Source organism: Mytilus galloprovincialis, chromosome 13 (genome assembly GCF_965363235.1).
Source record: "Mytilus galloprovincialis chromosome 13, xbMytGall1.hap1.1, whole genome shotgun sequence".
NCBI lineage: Eukaryota > Metazoa > Mollusca > Bivalvia > Mytilida > Mytilidae > Mytilus > Mytilus galloprovincialis.
The window spans coordinates 35,872,412-35,893,583 of NC_134850.1; the positions used below are offsets into that span (position 1 = coordinate 35,872,412).

General features: G+C 30.9%; 1 protein-coding gene across 1 annotated transcript in view; it reads left to right on the forward strand.

The window, feature by feature from the left end:
• LOC143056390 (rho guanine nucleotide exchange factor 10-like protein) overlaps positions 1 to 21,172 on the forward strand; it is a 52,033-nt gene that overhangs the window by 15,916 nt on the left and 14,945 nt on the right. The window contains exons 6-12 of the mRNA XM_076229482.1: positions 2,732 to 2,964; positions 11,539 to 11,667; positions 14,250 to 14,327; positions 16,117 to 16,290; positions 17,560 to 17,676; positions 19,463 to 19,555; positions 20,046 to 20,258. Of these exons, the coding sequence (XP_076085597.1) occupies positions 2,732 to 2,964; positions 11,539 to 11,667; positions 14,250 to 14,327; positions 16,117 to 16,290; positions 17,560 to 17,676; positions 19,463 to 19,555; positions 20,046 to 20,258 (1,037 nt within the window). The remainder of the gene's footprint in view (positions 1 to 2,731; positions 2,965 to 11,538; positions 11,668 to 14,249; positions 14,328 to 16,116; positions 16,291 to 17,559; positions 17,677 to 19,462; positions 19,556 to 20,045; positions 20,259 to 21,172) is intronic.

The window sequence follows — 21,172 nt, forward strand, 5'->3', positions numbered from 1 at the left end:
ATTAATCGAAGAAAAGAAGGAAACTAAGAATGTAAGAAGACATCATGTATTCAAATTTGGGATTTGTTGAATACCTCTGAAAAAATTATTCATTATAGGATTAAACACATTTTTTCTAGAGGTTATTGATGTGTAAACTGGGGCGATTAACTCACAAACTGAATAAAAGTCCAAAGGACTTTTATGTTAAGTTTGTGAGTAAGAGACCCGGTTTACACATCAATAACCTCTAGAAAAAATGTGTTTAATCCTTATTATTCTTCAGCCAAACATACGCCATTATTAATTTACAATATTTGGTTGACAGCTACTATATTTACCATCAAAAGCACAATGGCATGTTGTAACTAAGGAGTACGTTGCCATCTAGACTTTCTAAAAACCATAAATGTCTGATAAATGCAACAGAATCTAAAATGAAAAAGCACCTACCTCAAAAACTTCATTTTAATTAGATATTATTCGAATTTGAAGCGTACACATTACGAAATAATCTTTCCCTTGAAAACTTTCATTCGTGTGACGTCATGTTTTGCCATGACGTAAATTCGCCAAATCCTTCATGAAATTTCGCTGAATTTTATTTAAATTTTATTTTATACATTTTCGAAGCTTTAGAGCATTTCTTTTTTGTTGTTGTTATATATGCATTAGAATGGAAACAACTGGTATGCAATTGTTTTATAATCTCAATTTGCTGAAAATCCCAGTATCCTAGCAAGAATGTGTATCGTGCATGAATAGATTACGAAAGTAGTTTCGGAAACATGGTTTATCGAGGTGTAAACCAAGATAAATATTCTAATTTACCAATCTAATTCAAGTATTTATAGATATTCAAATGATATAAGAATTATATAGTTTGAAATGACATAATTTTATGCTGCATGCTGTAAAAAAATGGTATATGGTATATATGTGTTATGGTATGGTGGTACTATGGTACTAAAAGACGGACATTTGACTGAAGTAAATTGAGAAGAAGAAAAAATGATTAACAAAAGATAAAAATATCCTTGTAGGTCATTTAATATCTATATAGCCTTAAAATATGTAAATAGTTATATTATTCACTAATTAAGATTGATTTAATCAACCACCAGGGTAATAGATAAATCCGGCTGATGTGATCTGTCAGTAAAAATATACATAGCATGACAAATTAGATGACTATATGTTGCCAAATAGTATAACACTTTTAGTAACTTCATACTGAGTCCTTGTCATAACAAGGTTAAGAATCTAGGTAAAAATAAAACGAATCTTCAAAGTACGGCCAAAGCTATTTATTATTAGATGATGGGAATATTTTGGATGAATTTTTAAATAACAGGTAATATTTGATAAATATTCAAGTTTAAAATACTTCTATAAATGTATCATATTCATATATTCAATACTTAATCTATAATTTGTCAAAACTTTTTTTTATTTGTTTTGTATGTGGACAGATTATTTGGAAAAGTGTCCAGACCAAGGGCAATATGGTGAAACAAATGTTTAGCATTGAAAGAAAATCACTATAAATACTTATTCAAATCAATCCATAAAATGAACAGAAAATAATAACATCAATGATACAGCTTCTGTAAGTCTTAAAAAACAGTTTTCTACTTTAATATCCTCGTAATTCCCTTGAAAATCTCAGAAAAGTGATGAAAACTGGATTGATTTAGTTCTGGGGGTACCAATGTTCTTGAATTGGCCCAAAAGAAAACAATGTTTTTTCATAGATACTTGTTTTTTGTTGTCACATACAAGCATTGAAGGTTAGTTTAAATGGTAAATCCCTGCATCTCATTAAAGCTTTAATTTATGATCATGCTGATTACTGTAATAGTTCGCACCCCCTTCTCCCCTTGAAATTTTAGGTAAAAAAACTTTTTGTACCTGTTAGAAAAGGTCTCATGAAACTCCAGTAATTTCATATAATGCAAGGTCGTTTTTGGAGAATAAAACTGCGGACTATTATGTAACAAGCCTTTTAACGGTATTGTGGTTGAATAAAATTATTCTGAATGGTTCATACTCCTACTAAATTAGGCCTAAAATTGATATTTCCCTTGATATTAAATCTTATATATCAAATACAACACAGTTACACAGTATAGTAATAATAACAAGAATTACAGTACAAGTTCTCATTACATGATGTGTCAATGAACAAGTGTCTTCTTGACTTGAGTCTATAGCGAAAGTCATTGGCCAGAAAGATGACCGCACAGGTTTTAAGTGCAATGATCACATGATATAAATAGTCATAAACGTCTGACAAAAAACTAAATTTTATTAATGACTAAAAGAGGAAATTGTAGCTTTATGATTGGTTTAGGGTTAATATTCAGTCCAATAGTTAACCATCTATATATATATTTATGTTTTGTAAATGAAAGCATATCTATGTTTTTTAATAAACATTATTTTGACGATACATTAGAGCTGTATCATTGAACAGATTAGCATTAAGGTGGTTTTAATATTTTTTACTTATTATAGGCTTGCTGATATTTCACTCGAGTTGAAAGATACTGCGGAAATATGCTTCAAGTAATTTGAAATAACAAAGTTTTTGTTTTAGCTTTGGAAAATTACACAAAATTTGTTATTATTTTAGGAAACAAAGAGCAAGACACAGATTTTTTGACAAACTTTAATCTTCAGTTTTTCATTTTATTATCCTGATCCTTTGAACAATTAACAATGATTGTATATTTTTACCTGTATTTAACAGCCTATGAAGGTAACTTCACCTCTAGTATGCGTAGTTCAGCCACTATACGTAGCCAGGAAAATCCATACGAAGATGTCCATAGTCGCGCCAGTGAAGATGTTGGCTGGAATAGTTCTGAATTTGAAAGTTCCGGGAGTGATACAGATTTTGAGAATGCCCCTGGACCAGAAGATGCGATATTTGACAAGCCTTTACCACCAACACCAAAAGAACTGGCAAAATTAACCCCTGAGGTATACTTATACATGCATGTATAACATATATAGATTAGACCGTTGGTTTTCCCCTTTGAATGATTTTACATTAGTAATTTTTTTGGGCCCTTCATAGCTTGCTGTTCGGTGTGAGCCAAGGCTCCGTGTTGAAGGCCGTACCTTGACCTATAATGGTTTACTTTTATAAATTGTTATTTGGATGGAGAGTTGTCTCATTGCGACTCATACCACATCTTCCTATATCTATGTATTAAAGAATGACAAGATTATTCAGATATACTTTCACAAGTTAATGTTATTGGCCGAGATTATCAGAAGATACTACATTTGTAAAAAATTTCACTATCACTATGAGGACAATGTTTCAAATTTCATTAAAAAATTTGTTACTCATGGACGTCAAATTTTTATTGCTAAGCTTTATTCAAAATTCTTTTTTTATTTTTTTGTCGAAAAAAATAATGCTAAATTTTGTTTTAATTCATTGTAACTAAAGAAAATATCTAGAGATTTTACCTAGATGTATTAATTTATAAATACCTCTTAAGGTGGTAATTAACCTAACACTACAGGGAGATAACTCTGAAAAATCAGCTAACCATTTTAATTACGTTGTGTTGTTAAGGGAATATTAAGCTTTTCAATGATCAAAATTAGTGTTTATCAAATTGCTATACATGTATAACCAGTGTAATTTTTCTGACAAAACGGTTGGTTCAAAATTTTTGAAATTTTTATATTTTTGTTTTAAGGGGTCAAAGTAAATACATGTACTTTGACAAAATTTTATGAAAATTAATGAGCCAAATTAATTTTAGTGAAAGTGTTGGGTACCACCTTAAAGTATTAAAAGTAATGATAGAATAAGTTAAAATTCCTTCCAATGTATCAATGATATATTTCTTTTTAAAATGGTTTCACAGATTTCTTAAGAAAGTTTCAGCTTAGTATATTGAACTAGAATTTTGGATCTGTCAAATTTTACAAGCTTTGATTTAAACATTTGTTTTATACTCTCCAAAATCGAAGGATCTTGTATATACCCCCTCAAGACGTCACAATTATTTGAATTTATATACCTCTATAATTAGTAACTATTTGTGTGAAAATTGTACATATTCAGCTTCATTGGTTAATAAAATATCATTTTGATATATGACATAATTTTTCAAGTACATCAGATGCTAAAACGGAATTTAGATAATAATTTCCTTTATCTAAAAATAATAAATATAAATCATGAAAAGCTGTAAGCTTGTTATAAATATATATATATGACACAAATACTCTTATTAGTATCTTTTAAGAATAAACTTCTAATCAGGAAGTCATCAATTTTCTAAAAGTGTCCAATACACTAAGATTATCCCTCCCTATAGTAAATGTGTAATGTAATTGAAATGTGTGTTAATTAAAGTTTATAAAGCTGCATTTGTCTTCTTGCGAAAAAAAATGACGTTGTTGACTCAAAATTCAGGGAGAATAAGTGCTAATTTTAGGAAGATTTGGACAATAGAGGAGGTATAGTAAAGTTTTGTATGATCGTAATCAGTAAACATGATTAATAGATTATTAATGAAAACAGTGGTTCAAATAGAAATAATAACATATAAACAAATTAATGAGGGTTGATTGTTGATTGCTTTATGTCCAGTGGCAAATATTTAAAAAATTAACACAACAAAATTAATAATGAAAAAGAAAAGAAAAAAGAAAGAGAAATGTCTAAATAAGAACAAATCCATTCATTAAATATTAATAAATATCTTAACTGAAAATGTTTATGTATTTTCATAGGCAAAAATTTCATAACTATGTTGAATGAATCTGTATTTTCCTAGTAAGTGTATAATGCTTAACTTCAGTGATGATTGAGATGAATATATATATATATATAATATATATATATATATATATGTCAAAACTTAGTGTCAACTTGATGCATGTATTACATGTATTAAGAATGTGTCAATTAGGCATTCATTTCTATATAATTCTAGATAAGGGATTAAGTTATACTTGTGAAATTGTTTTTAACGCCTTTAAAGTATTGAATGAAAAATTAACTATCAGTCAAATTAAAAAAAAATCATTTAGTTATAAGGGTCTGGAAAGAGGGGTCAATAATATCTGTATTTAAATTTTAACAATATCTTTTTAAATAACCCTTCTTCTTTAAATTTCTCTCGAAAATGATTTTACTATTAAACTTTTCTGTAAATGGTTTATTTATTTTGTACATGGTTTATTTCTGTAATATATAGTACATTTAACTGAATACTTTTACCTTTTTTGTTAGTTTTTAAACTTTTGCATACCATTGTTTTCTATTATTATGTATATTTTTTTATGCCCCACCTACAATAGTAGTGGGGCATTATGTTTTCTTGTCTGTATGTCCGTTCGTCCATCCATCTGTTCGTTCTTCCATTCGTCCCGCTTCAGGTTAAAGTTTTTGGTCAAGGTAATTTTTGATGAAGTTGAAGTCCAATCAACTTGAAACTTAGTACATATGTTCCTTATGCTATGATCTTTCTAATTTTAATGCCAAATAAGAGTTTTGACCCCAATTTCACAGTCCATTGATCATAGAAAATGATAGTGCGAGTGGGGCTTCCGTGTACTGGGGACACATTCTTGTTTATCTTTATTTTCTTTCCATTATTTTCTATCCTGTATAAATTTCCCCCTATCAGACACTTAGTAATGAGGCCCAAACCCCATTATGAGGATTATCTAATCTCCAGTTGTTATTTGACAAGGTTGTCACATGTTTTGAAATGGCACTTGTATGCTATAGCTTATATGCCATTTTTCTATTGTAAATGGGAATAAAGGTGTGTTTTTTTCTTACAAAATAAATTCTTTTCAATAACAGTTTTATTAAGAGAAAAAAATATCTCTGGGAACCCCTCCCCTTTTGGGGATTTATGTATTTTGATTGGTTAGGTAACTAAGCTAGTAGTATTGAATATATATGTCATTGTTTGAAAAGGGTTGTTTTTCAAGTTCAAGAAAAAAAACCATAAATCTGAAAAAAGTGTTATTCTAAAAAGCTTGGATTAATATATGAACATTTTTCCTGGCAGTTTTTGTGTTAAAGGATATATTAAATCATGGTGAACTTAGACATGTTAGAGTCATTCAATACAAATATGCTATACAGTGAGAATGTAATATATATATATATATTTGTGAATAATTAATATATGAATGATGAAAATCTAACTTCTTGTTTTCTTGACTATCAACTGTATTGCCATAGACAACTGGACTATGCCCTACCAACAAGAATTCTGAGTTAGTTCCTCTGTAAATAACATGATCAGAGCAAGGACACATTTGAAAAATCATAAAATATCAGCAAAATAAGACTTATAAGTCTTTGTTGGTCATGAGTGGTGCTTTATTTTAGTAATGCCTATAATTTTAACAATTACAATAGATAGGTATAAACTGTAAAAGGGGCACTAGCTGTCAAATTCATGTTCACCGATTTAACTCAAGTTCTCATATTTGATTTATAACAATGTAAAACATTTATCCAAATTATATATAGTCTAAAATAAACAATATACCAGCTTAGGCTCGAAAATATGCAGGTTTGTTTTGTGTGTATTTTTGTCCAGACGCTATCTAATTAAGTGTTGAGTTGACCCCTGAAGACCTCCAATTGTCATATAAGTACATGGGAGAGATCCGTTTGCGCCAAAAATGCGTCCTTTTGCGCCACATCTTTTTTCTCCAATGCTACGTTTGCGCCACCTGTTTTAAAATTACATGGTATCATTTGCGCCAAAAATAAATCATACGATTGCGCCAATTAGAAGAAAAATTACTTCCCTCCACCTTTATTCGGACTTGGAAACAGCAGTTTAGACAACAAATGTTTCCTTTTCTGAAACATACTTTCTTCTTACTGCTGCTGCATGGGTACTTCCTAATTTAATGTATGTAGTAGCTTGTAACTTCACTTCATTGTCCAAAAAGACAAACATTTGAAGGATGAAATACATAAAACAGTTCATAATAATTCCCCGTGGAATGCTTCTGCTCTATTACTAGTACGTCTTGCGGTAGATAGAGTTTCCGCCCATACGGATGGTGGGAGCAAAGCAAAACATAATCAGCAAAAGCTTATATTTTCTTCTCTTTTGGCATATCTTATATAAAATATTCAGCAAAGCAATACGTTTTCTTCTCTCTCTGTACATGGACTGTCTACTGCATTTCAAGTCATTTCTCTCCAGATGCTCATCTTCATGGTGAAATATCTCCGATCATATGATACTTTTTAAGCCAAAAATAGGAACAACTATTAACCATTAATATATTTATGATTGATATGTGTACAGGTAAATTGGCGCAAATGAGTTCCGATTATTTGCGCAAATGATACATTTTGAAAATAAAATTTGGCGCAAATGATACCCCTGAAAAACAGTAATTGGTGCAAAAGGACTGCTGCCAAGTACATGTGATACAAACAAAAATATAAATATCAGACTCGTGCCTTTCAATTTTTCTATGTCTGTTTAATTTCATATTATATATTAAAAATAAATGTTTATCATCGTTTTTACCTGCATAAGAATGATTTATTAGAGGATCAAATTAGTCAATCAATGATTTACCTTTGTTTCACTTTCAATGTTCAATGCTGACATTCTTTTCCTTTGTTTCACTTTCAATGTTGACATTCTTTTCCATTAAATAATTGAACACCACAATGGATTACAGTATCCATCTCTAGCTAAGGGGTTAAAATGAAGATCATATGAATATGAATTTGAATTCAATGAGGTCACATTATTCCCTTGCAAGTCATATATTGTAAGACATAATAGTGTCCTGTGAAAAAGTGTCCATGAGGACAGTTTTTCATAGAATTTTGGTATTTAATAATGTCCATTCCCATGGAATAGTGTCCCTCAAATGGACAGATTTTTACTGTAAAAGATATGAAATAGTGTCCACCCACAGGACAAATTTTCATAGAATTTGCTATTAAATTGTGTCCTCCAAGGGAAGTAATACAAAGGTTATTAAAAAGTTTTATTATACTTGAATTTTAATTAAAATGTGAAGGATTGATGCAAAATTGAATAATATACAAATGTAAACAAACAAATAATGGATGCCATCATGGAAGTGAATATAGAGAAATTTAAGTTCTAAGAAATTTCCAACAAATAGTTAAATGACAATGAAAGAATAACAATAAGAAAGAAGTTTAAATCTGAAGATCTTTACTATATTTATTATGTCAGAGAAGAAGCCAATTGAAAATAAATAATAATGTCCATTGCCATGAAATATTGTCTCCTAAGTGGACAGCATTTTGCAGCAACAGAAAAATTGTCCATCTACAGAACACATTTTTGTAGTGAATGTTAATAAATTGTGTCCTCCAAGGAAAATAATACTGACAGCATCTGTTACTTATTCGAGTTTGAATTATACATGTATATATTATATTTAAAGATATGAAGATAAGGATGCTATGAGTGCCAATGAGACAACTCTATGTCAAAGTAGCAATTAATTAAAGGTCGCAATTAAAAGTTTAAATGCTTCCAGTAATAACAAGGCAATGAATATCATTTAATACTTTAATCATATCAAAAAATGTGAAAAAATGTCCCCCTTGACAAATTATGGTCATGAATCATGTCCATGTTCATGGACACTTTTTCATACCTAAGGACATATTTTCATAGGAAATTGTGTCCAGGACACATTTAAATAAGTAAATATTGTCCATGAACAGTATTTACTATGAAAATGTGTCCAGTGGACATTTTTTCATGGAAGACATTATTAATATTATTATATTACAATATTATTACAATATTATTCCCTTGCAAGTGAATAATTCATCATTGATGTTTTTTTTAGCTTATTTTGACAAAATTGAACCATACTGGATGTTAAAAGCAATATATTATTTCATTATTTTACTTTCATAAATAATTGAAGAAAAGTCATAACAGAAAATCATATTTCATATTTTTAACATATCTAGTAGCTACAACATGTATAAAAGTAGGCAAATGTTTAACAGTAAAAATTATCATCAATTCAAAAATCTACAAACATGTCACTTACTGAGATGGACAAATAAGCAAACATAATTAATTGCAATAAAAATAAAATACATATCAAAATAAAAAAAATGCAAGGTGAGCAATTCAAGCTTTTTGGAGCCTCTTTTTCATATTTGATAAAGCTTAAACTATTGGATTACAGAGTGATTTTAAACATTGAATTTCTACAATTAATTGAATATTTCCTTGATTGAAGTAGGTAATACATAATTTCGGTTTTTATCTACAAGCATATAAGAGGTAAGATTATGAACAATATTTGATTTTGATTATCAGATATAAAATGGAATTAGATAATTCCTGATGATATTCATCTTTCATATATATATTGTAAATGAAAATTAACATTGCATAAGATTGGGTAAAAGATTAATGTAATTTACAAAACAACTCTGTATTACAAGAATTCAGATTAACATTGACATAAAAAGCAAAATCAGCAAAAATAAGTACCCCATAAGAAATGAAAATTCACATTCAGCTATTAGCAATAAATTTTAAAAGCATTATGCACTTTTGTACAAAAGTACTGGATTGTCTTCAAACTAGTGTTCACAGTCAGAATTTAGGAATAGTACTAGCAGTTTAACATCAAATACTCCATTATAATTCAGGATCTTCAGTTAAAATGGGAAATGGTTAGATCATTTTCACATAACCCGGATGATTATCTGGAACATTTAGCTTATCTTATTTATCATACCGAGGAGACTCTAAGAATGGTGAGTTAAGTGCCCTAACAGCTTTCCCAAGACGCTTCTCAGTTATAAATCAGATTTCCTTATGGACCTCAGTACCTGTCATAGCATAACCATGACACCTTTCATTTATAAATCAGACTTCTCATTAACCCTGGTACCCAGTACCCTCACAGCTCACCCATGACACATATCAGATAAAAATCAGAGTGCCTTTTTTTTGGACTGCAAAAAAATGTTTGCGTCGTATAATGCTATCATGTCGTCGTCTGTATCTGCACATTTAGTTTCCGGACAATAACTTTAGTTTTAGTGAATGTATTTCTATAAATCTTTACCAGAAGGTTCAATACATGTACCACCAAAAAAGGGGCCCTAAATTAGCATTTTTGTATTTTTTAAACAATAACTTGTGTTTAAGTGTATGAATCTCTCTGAAATTATACCACAATTTTCCATACCATGAAGAAATGGTTAGTACTGACTGGGTGGGTGGGGGTTATGGCTCAAAATATTTTGGTATTAGGGACAATAAAAGGGGAAGAAACTTCTGGTCAATGGACAATAAAAACAATTTAAAAGCTGAAACTCAAAAACATTTGACATACCATGTTTGGTATGTTTCACATTTACCTCCTTTACACTACTTGTAAATTATGTATAAAGAAATGTCAGGTTTTGGACTAATTGGCAAAAAAAGGGGGGTGGTAGTAGTGTAAAATTTCCCCCCCAAATTTCTCAAATTCCAAATTTTTTTAAAGTTTGAAGAAGAAATCTTTAATTGAACAATATTGCACAATAGATTTGTTAGATCTTGACAATTGTTTTGTGTCAGAAACCCATATTATGTAAAAAATTTGATCATAATCCAAATTCAGAGCTGTATCAAGCTTGAATGTTATGTCCATACTTGTCCCAACTGTTCAGGGTTCGACCTCTGCGGTAGTATAAAGCTGCTCCGTGTGGAGCACCTGGTTGGCCCTTGTTACCCAGTAACACCACAGCTTACCAATGACACGTCTCAGATATGTATCAGATTTCCTTTTTGGTCCCAGTGCCCATGTTCAGTTCCCCTTGTTTCTTACAGCACACCCATTACACTTCTTAGTTATAAATAAGATATCCTTATTTACCAATTCAGAAAATTTTAGTTCTTTATTTTTTCACTGCTTATTAAAAATCTGTTTAAAAGAGTTCCACATTCAATGCATTGACTACTCATACTCCACTCCCCTTTTTTTACAAAAAACCTTGCACAATCGTTATTGAAAGTTTAAATGGTAAGGTAAGAGTACGTACCATACTCAGTTTATTGTAATTCAGAGAATGCATGATTTTTACTTGACTATATTTGCACTGCTTCATTATCTATGCATTTTATGTGATTTAAAGTGGGAAATTTCCCCTAGGGTTTATTTTTACATTGATAATTATACAAATAAGATAAAATTGTGTAAAAATTCCATGATATAAATTTTGTTATAAGGAGAATTCTGAAAGAAAAACGTGAAAATAAAACATCACAAAACCCTTTGCTAACAATACCATTTTACAGTACATGTATTTAATGGTGTTTTATTTGATTTTGTACAATTAGATATAACTGTGGCACATGAGTGATGTGGGCTCACTATTCCATCTTAATTAAGTTGCAGTAAAATCTTTGATATTTCATATTTTGAAACAGAAACCTGAGTACCACAAAACGCCCAAGATGTTAAACCGAAATAATAGCATCATTACAAACTGACTTATTATACAATTTCTTTGTTCCATTTGATTGACAGAAAGTAAAGAAGAAGGAAGAAGCTGCTTCTAGTGGAAGAATAAGTCAGATACTGCCAGTAAAGGTCAACTTAGAAAAGCATCCCCCTCCTTGTCTTCCGCCTGCTCCAGAGAGTATGGAAAATCATCAGGTATGTTTTATTTGATCTACAAATAAGTCAAATTTTGCTGAAACTGTTAGAAGACTATGCAAGAGTGATTGCCCTTAAATGGCAATTTTTTTTTTGGTACATGCACCTTGTTTTGTGTGTGGGCAAAACATAAGAAGTAAGAGTTTAAGGTGGTACCTAACACTACAGGGAGATTACTCTGTAAAGTCAGCTAAACGTTTTAATTACTTTGTGTTGTAAAAGGAATATTAAGCTTCTCAATGATCAAAATTGGTGGTTGTCAAATTGCTATATAACCAGTGTAACTTTTCTGACAAAATGGTTGGTTCAAAATTTTTTGAATTTTTATACGACCGCAAAAATTGAAAATTTTTTGGTCGTATATTGGTATGATGTTGGCGTCGTCGTCGTCCTAATACTTTTAGTTTTCGCACTCTAACTTTAGTGAAAGTGAATAGAAATCTATGAAATTTTAACACAAGGTTTATGACTACAAAAGGAAGGTTGGGATTGATTTTGGGAGTTTTGGTTCCAACATTTTAGGAATTAGGGACCAAAAAGGGCCCAAATAAGCATTTTCTTGGTTTTCGCACTATAACTTTAGTTTAAGTAAATAGAAATCAATGATATTTTGACACAAAGTGTATGACCACAAAAGGAAGATTGGGATTGATTTTGTGTGTTTTGGTTCCAACTGTTTAGGAATTAGGGGCCAAAAAAGGGCCCAAATAAGCATTATTCTTGGTTTTTGCACAATAACTTTAGTATAAGTAAATAGAAATCCTTGAAATTTAAACACAAGGTTTATCAATACAAAAAGAAGGTTGGGTTTGATTTTGGGAGTTTTGATTCCAACAGTTTAGGAATTAGGGGCCAAAAAGGGGCCCAAATAAGCATTATTCTTGGTTTTCGCACCATAACTTTAGTATAAGTAAATAGAAATCAATGAAATTTAAACACAAGGTTTATGACCATAAAAGGAAGGTTGGGTTTGATTTTGGGAGTTTTGGTCCCAACAGTTTAGGAATAAGGGGCCCAAAGGGTCCAAAATTGAACTTTGTTTGATTTCATCAAAAATTGAATAATTGGGGTTCTTTGATATGCTGAATCTAACTGTGTATGTAGATTCTTAATTTTTGGTCTGTTTTCAAATTGGTCTACATTAAGGTCCAAAGGGTCCAAAATTAAACTTAGTTTGATTTTAACAAAAAATGAATTCTTGGGGTTCTTTGATATGCTGAATCTAAAAATGTACTTAGATTTTCGATTATTGGTCCAGTTTTCAAGTTGGTCCAAATCGGGGTCCAAAATTATTATATTAAGTATTGAATTTTCAATTGCACAGTATTCAGCAATAGCAAGAAATCTTCAATTGCACAGTATTGTGCAATAGCAAGAAATTTTCAATTGCACAGTATTGCACAATAGCAAGAAATCTTCGATTGCACAGTATTGTGCAATAGCAAGTATTTTCAATTACACAGTATTGAGCAATAGCAAGAAATATCTAATTTCACAATATTGTGCAATAGCAAGAAATTTTCAATTGGAGTTATCTTTCTTTTTCCAGAATAGTAGTTGAATCAACTTAAATCATTGTTTTATTCATTATACAATGTATATTCACTTTTACTACCAACTGATAAATTTAAACAATCTTTACCATTCAGTGATAACAAGCACTTTTTTTTACATTTTAATATTTTATGATGTATTTAAATGAGTAGTTATTGTTGCAAACTCCATTAGAAATTTGAATTGAGATCAGTTTTGGAATTAGGGAAAGAGGGGTGTGAAAAAAAAAATTGGGGGGGGGGGGGGAGGGGGGTTAAATTTTTCTCATTTCAGATTTCATAAATAAAAAGAAAACATTTTTTTGAGAGGATTAATATTCAACACCATAGTGAATTGCTCAAAGGCAAAAAAAAAAATTTTAAGTTCATTAGACCACATTCATTATGTGTCAGAAACCTATGCTGTGTCAACTGTTTAATTTTAAATTTAAATAAGTTTGAAGAAGAAATCTTAATTGATTTGTAAGATCTTGACATTTTTTTGGTGTAAAAAACCCATATAATGTCAAAAATTTGATCACAATCCAAATTCAGAGCTGAATCAAGCTTGAATGTTTTGTCCATACTTGCCCCAACTGTTCAGGGTTCGACCTCTGCAGTCGTATAAAGCTGCACCCTGCAGAGCACCTGGTTATGTTTTTGTTAAAGTGTCAAAGTAAATACTTTGACAAAATTTTATGAGCCAAATTAATTTTAGTGAAAGTGTTGGGTACCACCTGAAAAGAGACATTGTAAATTGAAAAAATTATCAATTAAGCAAGATCAACAAGAAATTTTTTGTTATGAATTCTATTCTAGTCTGCTATGTTGGAGAGTGTCTATCTTTAATGCTACAGTATATCACTGATATTATGTTATTAAATTCATTTCATTGCCAAATTCTATTTTCAAACATTTTTGTCACCCTAACCTACACTTATTTTTGAATTGATTGTTCTGAAGTTTTGAAAATGTACCTTTTGTTTATTAATTTATTCATGGCAGGCGATTTGTTTCATATAGTGTCTCCAATGTTTTGTTTTATTGTAGATGAAAAGAAGATTTGCCATACAGTCCTTGATAGATAGTGAAAAGTCTTTCATAGATACACTTAGGAGACTCTCTGAGGTAGGAAACAGTCAGTTTGTTATGGAAAAAATATTATTCATTTATTCAACATCTTGATTTATTTTTCCCCATTTTTGGAATATTTTCACCAGACACACTAGTTTTTCCAATTGTAACAATGACCACAAAGTAAATGTATTAAATTCCAAAATTGTTGTTTTTGTAAAATTTTAAAAATCTTCTTCTTCTTCTTCTTCTTCTTCTTCTTCTTCTTCTTCTTCTTCTTCTTCTTCTTCTTCTTCTTCTTCTTCTTCTTCTTATTCTTCTTCTTCTTCTTCTTCTTCTTCCGCCACTTTAAAAATGAACTTGTCCGCAGCGTTTCTCCAAAACCCCTTGTCAGATTTACTTAGGGTTTCATACCATGGTAGACTAATATGTCTAGGTGAGCCATCAATCTTTTGTTTGTGCATTGAAGTCTATTAAGGAGTATTTTGGGGGGTAGAAAGGAGGGAGGGGTTTACTGTAGAACCCTATGGGATTTTATTTTCTAAAATTTTCAAATGAATATAACTTGAAAACTGTAAGTGAAATATACATGCAGTCTTCAGAAATGATTATAGGACAATAAAACAAATCATATGAAATATAGGGGGAGTCCCTGGGAGTTCATCCCCACCCCCTTCAATTTGAGAATATGCTTATATCTTGAAAACGGTCCAGATCCCCACCCCTAAACCATATATATTCTTGAATGAGACAATAAAACAAATCAAATGAAATTATAGGGAAGTCCCCGGGGGTCAGCCCCACCCAGTTCAATTTGAGAATGTGCTATTATCTTGTACACAGTCCAGATCTCCACCCCTAAACCATATATATTCTTGTAGGGGACAATCAAAGAAATAAAAGGGAAGTCCCTACGGGGTCACCCCACCCCCTCTTCTTTGCAAACTTGTAAACAGTCAACATCCCCACCCCTAAACCAGATATGTTCTTAAATGGGACAATAAAACTAATCATATGAAATTAAAGGAAAGTTCCTGGGGGTCACCCCCAACCCATTCAATTTGAGAATGTGCTTTTATCTTGTAAACGGTCCAGATCCCCACTCCTAAACCATATATATTCTTGTTGGTGACAATAAAACAAATGAAATGAAATAAAAGGGAAGTCCCGAGGGGTCACCCCACCCCCTCTTGTTTGAAAACTTTAAACTGTCAACATCCCCACCCCTAAACCATATATATTCTTGTAGAGGACAATAAAACAAATCAAATGAAATAAAAGGGAAGTCCCTCTTGTTTGGAAACTTGTAAACGGTCAACATCCCCACCCCTAAACCATATATATTCTTGTATGGGACAATAAAACTAATCAAATGAAATTAAAGGGAACTTCCTGGGGGTCGCCCCCACCCTGTTCAATTTGAGAATGTGCTATTATCTTGTAAACGGTCCAGATCCCCACCCCAAAGCCATATATATTCTTATAAGGGGCAATAAAACAAATGAAATGAAATAAAAGGGAAGTCCCGAGGGGGTCACCCCACCCACTCTTGTTTGAAAACTTAGTTACAGAAATGCTAGTTCAATTATTATAATTTCTAAAAAATCTGCATACTGATCTTTGTAACATTTATTATAATGCAAGTTCTTATTATTGTGATACATGACCCAGTCTCATTGTTCCCATTCATAAAAACACCGACATGATTTCTGAATTTACATTATTAGTTGAGATGTTAGGCCTTTTGAGAGATATGATATCTCAATATTTTTATTTTGAAAGGTACTAGCTAGTCTCCTTCGAATTCCTAATACTAGGTAATGGTTTTCAATTTATTTTGTAGGAATACAAGGAGCCTTTACTAACTACATATGGGTTACAAGGCAGTATTGTAGATGTGATACTAAGTAAAGCTGAACAGATCTTAGATATACATAAAATGTTCCAGATTGAATTAGCTGATAAGGTCAAAAATTGGGACAAGGAAGAAGAAATTGGAACTTGTTTCATTGGATTTGTAAGTGAACCATGAAATATGAATATTAGTATAAAAAGTTAGTTCAGCAGTAATGATATTTCCATTACAAGTTTGCCATTTCTACCAGGATGTTTGACCTTTAATTCATGTAAACAAGTTATAAAATGTAACTAAAGCACTCATGCTGATAATGTAATCCTTTTTTTCATAAAATTTATCAAACTATATTTCAGATTTTATATGAGTAGCTTTAAAGGGATACTTTTGTTTAGATACTGTACATTCAAAAATATTGCAACGTTCAAATTAATGCAACTCGGCCAGTATCACAATAATAACAACATTCATTCTAGTATCTGATATATATATACATGTATATATATATATATGTATGCAGGTTTTCCAGAAATCCCAATGATTAAAACTTGCAGTCTTGTCCATTCTTCAATAATCACAATAATAAATGCACGCACTAATATCTGATTTGACAGTACTATGAGAGTTTTCTCTATCAAGTCAGTGTCTAATTCCATGATCTCTCTTCTGTTATCACCAGAAAACATTTGGCTGTCCAATAACAGATGTCTTTATTTATAAAAGGAGTGATCTCCCTTGAGAGAGAATTCTACTGTATGTGCATTTGATTTTCAATATGTAAAAAGGACAAAGAATTATGGACTTTTTATAGATTATCGTTGATACTCTCAATGAGATAGATTTTCTTCACTTGATCCAGTATGGTGTAAGTGAGAAAAGCAAGCCAGTTGAAATAACCAATGATAATCTGTTTATCGCTATTTTACCTATGACAGTGTTTTTAATTGACAGTTGCACGTAGCCTTTAGTTTCTAGTGATAGTTTAATCACATCACTCTACTGTGCTGAAAAAGGAAATTATCAGTCAGTAAAATCAAAGGAAAATTTCGTAATATTAACAACTTATAATTTATTATTGTTGCAGCTTTCTATAGAGATGGTAATCGTTCTAGAAGTATAAAGTGGTTATATTTATAGATTATCGGTGATCATCTCAACGAGAGATGGTGATAGAGTTATACAGTGGCTATGTCAATAAATAAATACTTTTGACTATTGTAGTTTTCCAGAGAGATGGTGATAGAGTTATACAATGGCTATGTCAATAAATAAATACTTTTGACTATTGTAGTTTTCCAGAGAGATGGTGATAGAGTTATACAGTGGCTATGTCAATAAATAAATGCTTTTGACTATTGTAGTTTTCCAGAGAGATGGTGATAGAGTTATACAGTGGCTATGTCAATAAATAAATGCTTTTGACTATTGTAGTTTTCTAGAGAGATGGTGATAGAGTTATACAGTGGCTACGTCAATAACTTCTCTAGCGCTATGGAAGAATTAAAATCTCTACAGAATACCAAGCCTTCATTGGCAAACTTTCTTACTGTAAGTTTAATTGTTAAAAAAAACATTATTTTGGTTACTTCAAAATATCCTTTATTTAATCATTCCTCAGTCTTGCAAAGAAAGGGACACCATATTTTATACAACGGAGATTAAGTCAACATTGCTTAGTAGTCTTAGTGAAATTCTGTTTTGTGAAATAGATAAAACTTTGTTTTGAGATTTTCCCTTCCTTACAACCTCATATGGAAGCAAAAGTCTTGATCCTTATTTCTAGTTCTATAATGTGACTTTCTTAAGCCTTTATTTGTATTTGTTACAATATTTAAAACGTTTTTAAATCAAAAAGTTAAAAATTTGAAAGTTTTAAAATTTAACATGTTCACTTTACATTTTAATCACTTAAGATAATGTTCTTGAATGGACCTAGCATTTTGTCAATATTCTCTGAATATTTTATTTAACAGAATATGTATCTTTTTTTCACAGTATATGCAGGTATTTTTCACTTGTATTAAACTTACTATTCACAGTCTACTCGCTAGCAAACAGGATCCTATTATTAGTTAGTTTAGTTCTAAAATATTTAAGAAATATGCTCATTGGCTAGTATAATCTTTTTGAATTTGTTTCCTCAAATTGTGTTTACACTATAATATCTTTTGATGTGTTCATTTGCAGTGGATAACATATAACATCACTCATTAAAATGCTCTTTTCACACACAAACAAATAACAATAGCATTTATTTTAACATGGTTGGATATTTATAGTATATGTTCTAAGAGGTAACTTTAAACATAAAGCAACAATTTATAGCTCAATGTTTATGCATTTTTCTAAAGTATTTTGTCCACTACAGAAAATAATTTTCTACATAACAAATAAAGTATTAAGTAAGCTATACAAGTCCTGGGTATGACAACATCTTAATAAAAAAAGCCAACACCCGATTTATGCTAAAATAATAAAGAGAATAACTGGAAAAGTCAGCAACCAACAACAAACACTGAATTACAGGCAACTAGCTAAGAACAAGCACATAAAGATTGTTGCAGGGTTAAACATGTTTGACATCACTTAACCAAGGAAAATAGTGTAAGATCACACCATTAAGGACAAACTGTACAACATCAGTTTGAAAGGGTTGTCACTCATTAGATCAGCAGGATGCACAAAAACAACTTAAAAAAGAGAACCAATGTACTGGTTACTGAAAACTCAATACTGTACAACACATTGACTAAATGTTACTTACACCACGCAAAAACATTTAAAAACTTTTTTACTGAAACATCCTGCCTTGATATAACTGTTTCTGTACAATGGTCTAGTTAAAGAATTTGTTGTCATTGTTATGCAAAAAGTTTTCCTAAATTAGGTTCATTATATATCCATTATATAATCAGTTGATATTTTGTTTAGTTTTGAAATAAAGTTTCAAATGTTAGTGATAAATGATATGCTGCCTTTCTCATTAATTCTTTATGATTTTGAAATTTATTTTTGTTGAACTGAATATATTTGGTTTTAAATCTTTGAGCAAATGCTTGAAGTCTGTTATTAGGCTTTATACTGTAAACCAATTGATTTTGCAACAAAACTTTCATGAGTTGAAAATGATGCAAATGCATATCGTCACTGATATGTAAAACTGTGATAATTACTCATATAACTACATCTAAAGAATTTGGAAATGGTGAAATTTAATTACTGTAAAGTGTGCTTTAAAGGGTAAAACACAAAATTAAAGTGGTTTACATTAATTTATATTTACATTTATGTATGTATTCACATTTCATTTACTTACTCTTATGTTGTTTTGTAGGAAAAAGCAATGAAGAGTCCAGATAGACTTCCACTTTTTGGGTTATTGGTCAAACCAGTACAAAGATTCCCACAATTCATCACAATGATGCAGGTTGGTACTAATATACATAGCATTTTGGATAACTGTCCACACAATACATGCAATAAGAACAAACTGTTTATTGCTCTCAGACTTATCTCAGATAAGTGTTTATATATGTATATTTTTTGAAGAAAATGAACCCTCAATTTAAGATTTATAACTTTGAGAGAAAATAAATGGTACATGGATTCCATTGTTAAGAAGCTTATTACTATTGATTATGATTTATACATTTATGATTGGTTTTCTGATTTGTTGATTTACCAAATGGCTATTTGTTACCTATTCATAATTTTGACAATTTGCCTAAGTGTGGATTGGAACGGTTAGCATGATACATTTATCATGTCAATGCACTTAATCATGCTCGCTCCTTTTGAAGTTCGTGTATTTTCCCCAGGTTTTGTTTTGTGCCTGGATTTATGAGATTTGAACATCAGTAAAATGAGTGTCGCCACAAATTTGCATATTACCGTATTCACATGGATATTTTTTTAAGGATTTATTGAAGTATACACCACATCAACACCATGACAGGTCATCATTACAGACAGCACTGACTGACCTTGAAAATGTGGCTCACAAATTAAATGAGTCAAAACGTTTGGCAGAACAGAAACTTCAGGCAAAGAAGGTGATGAAAGAACTGAACATCAAGAACCTCAGACCAACACTAAGATTATTGAGACAGGATGACTTAGATCAGATCTGTGTAAGTAGTGGTGTATGAAATACAAAGTTTTACCTAGTAAGAGGGTCTCATTGGGGTCTAAGCGGTATGCAGGATTGTTTTTTTTTTGTAAGCGTGACATGTATAAGTTAAATTATTGTGCCATGAAATCAGGAAATAAGTCTAGCAGGACACAGGAAATTTGAAATGTAAGAATTGCTTACGAACATAGTGTAAGCGGGGTACGTGAATCTGACATCAGTAAGCGGGATCTGAATCAGAACTCCCTCAATGAGACCCCTAGTAAGTTCCCTAAGGGCTTTGAAAACAAAGTTCTACCAAGTTAGTTCCATAAAGGATTTGAAATACAAAGTTCTAGCTAGTGAGTTCCCTACTAGAATATAACATATTAAAAAAGTATGGATTATTGAAATCAATTTTGAAGAATTTTATGTTATATATAGTATTTTCAAGCATGAAATAATGGATGTATTATACTGTCATCTTATTGTCTGGATAATTTAACAAGCATGATTCAATTTTGGATAGAAATTTGGAGATGTCACTTATAACAGGGTTCCCATGTCCTTGGGAAAACAGGGAAAATCATGGAATTTTTTAAGAGGTGTTCCCCGTTTGGTAATACACGAAAAAACAAAAAAATCTTTGCTTAATCCTGGTAAGTTTAAATACCGGAAGTCTAAAAACAATTTGAATTACTTCCCTTGTGCTTGTTGATTTGTCTCTCGAAAGTTGGTACCCGTATGATTAACAAATACTCTTGAGCACATTGCTTTGGACAATATGAATATATACTTAATAGAGGTGAATTCTTATCTCCATTACACTTGATGCAAATGGTCTTGAACTAATTTGCAATGTTAAATATCAAGCCCAATTTCAACCACGATGCAAGAAGCACTATCCTTGAAAACTAGAAAGATGATATTCCTGGA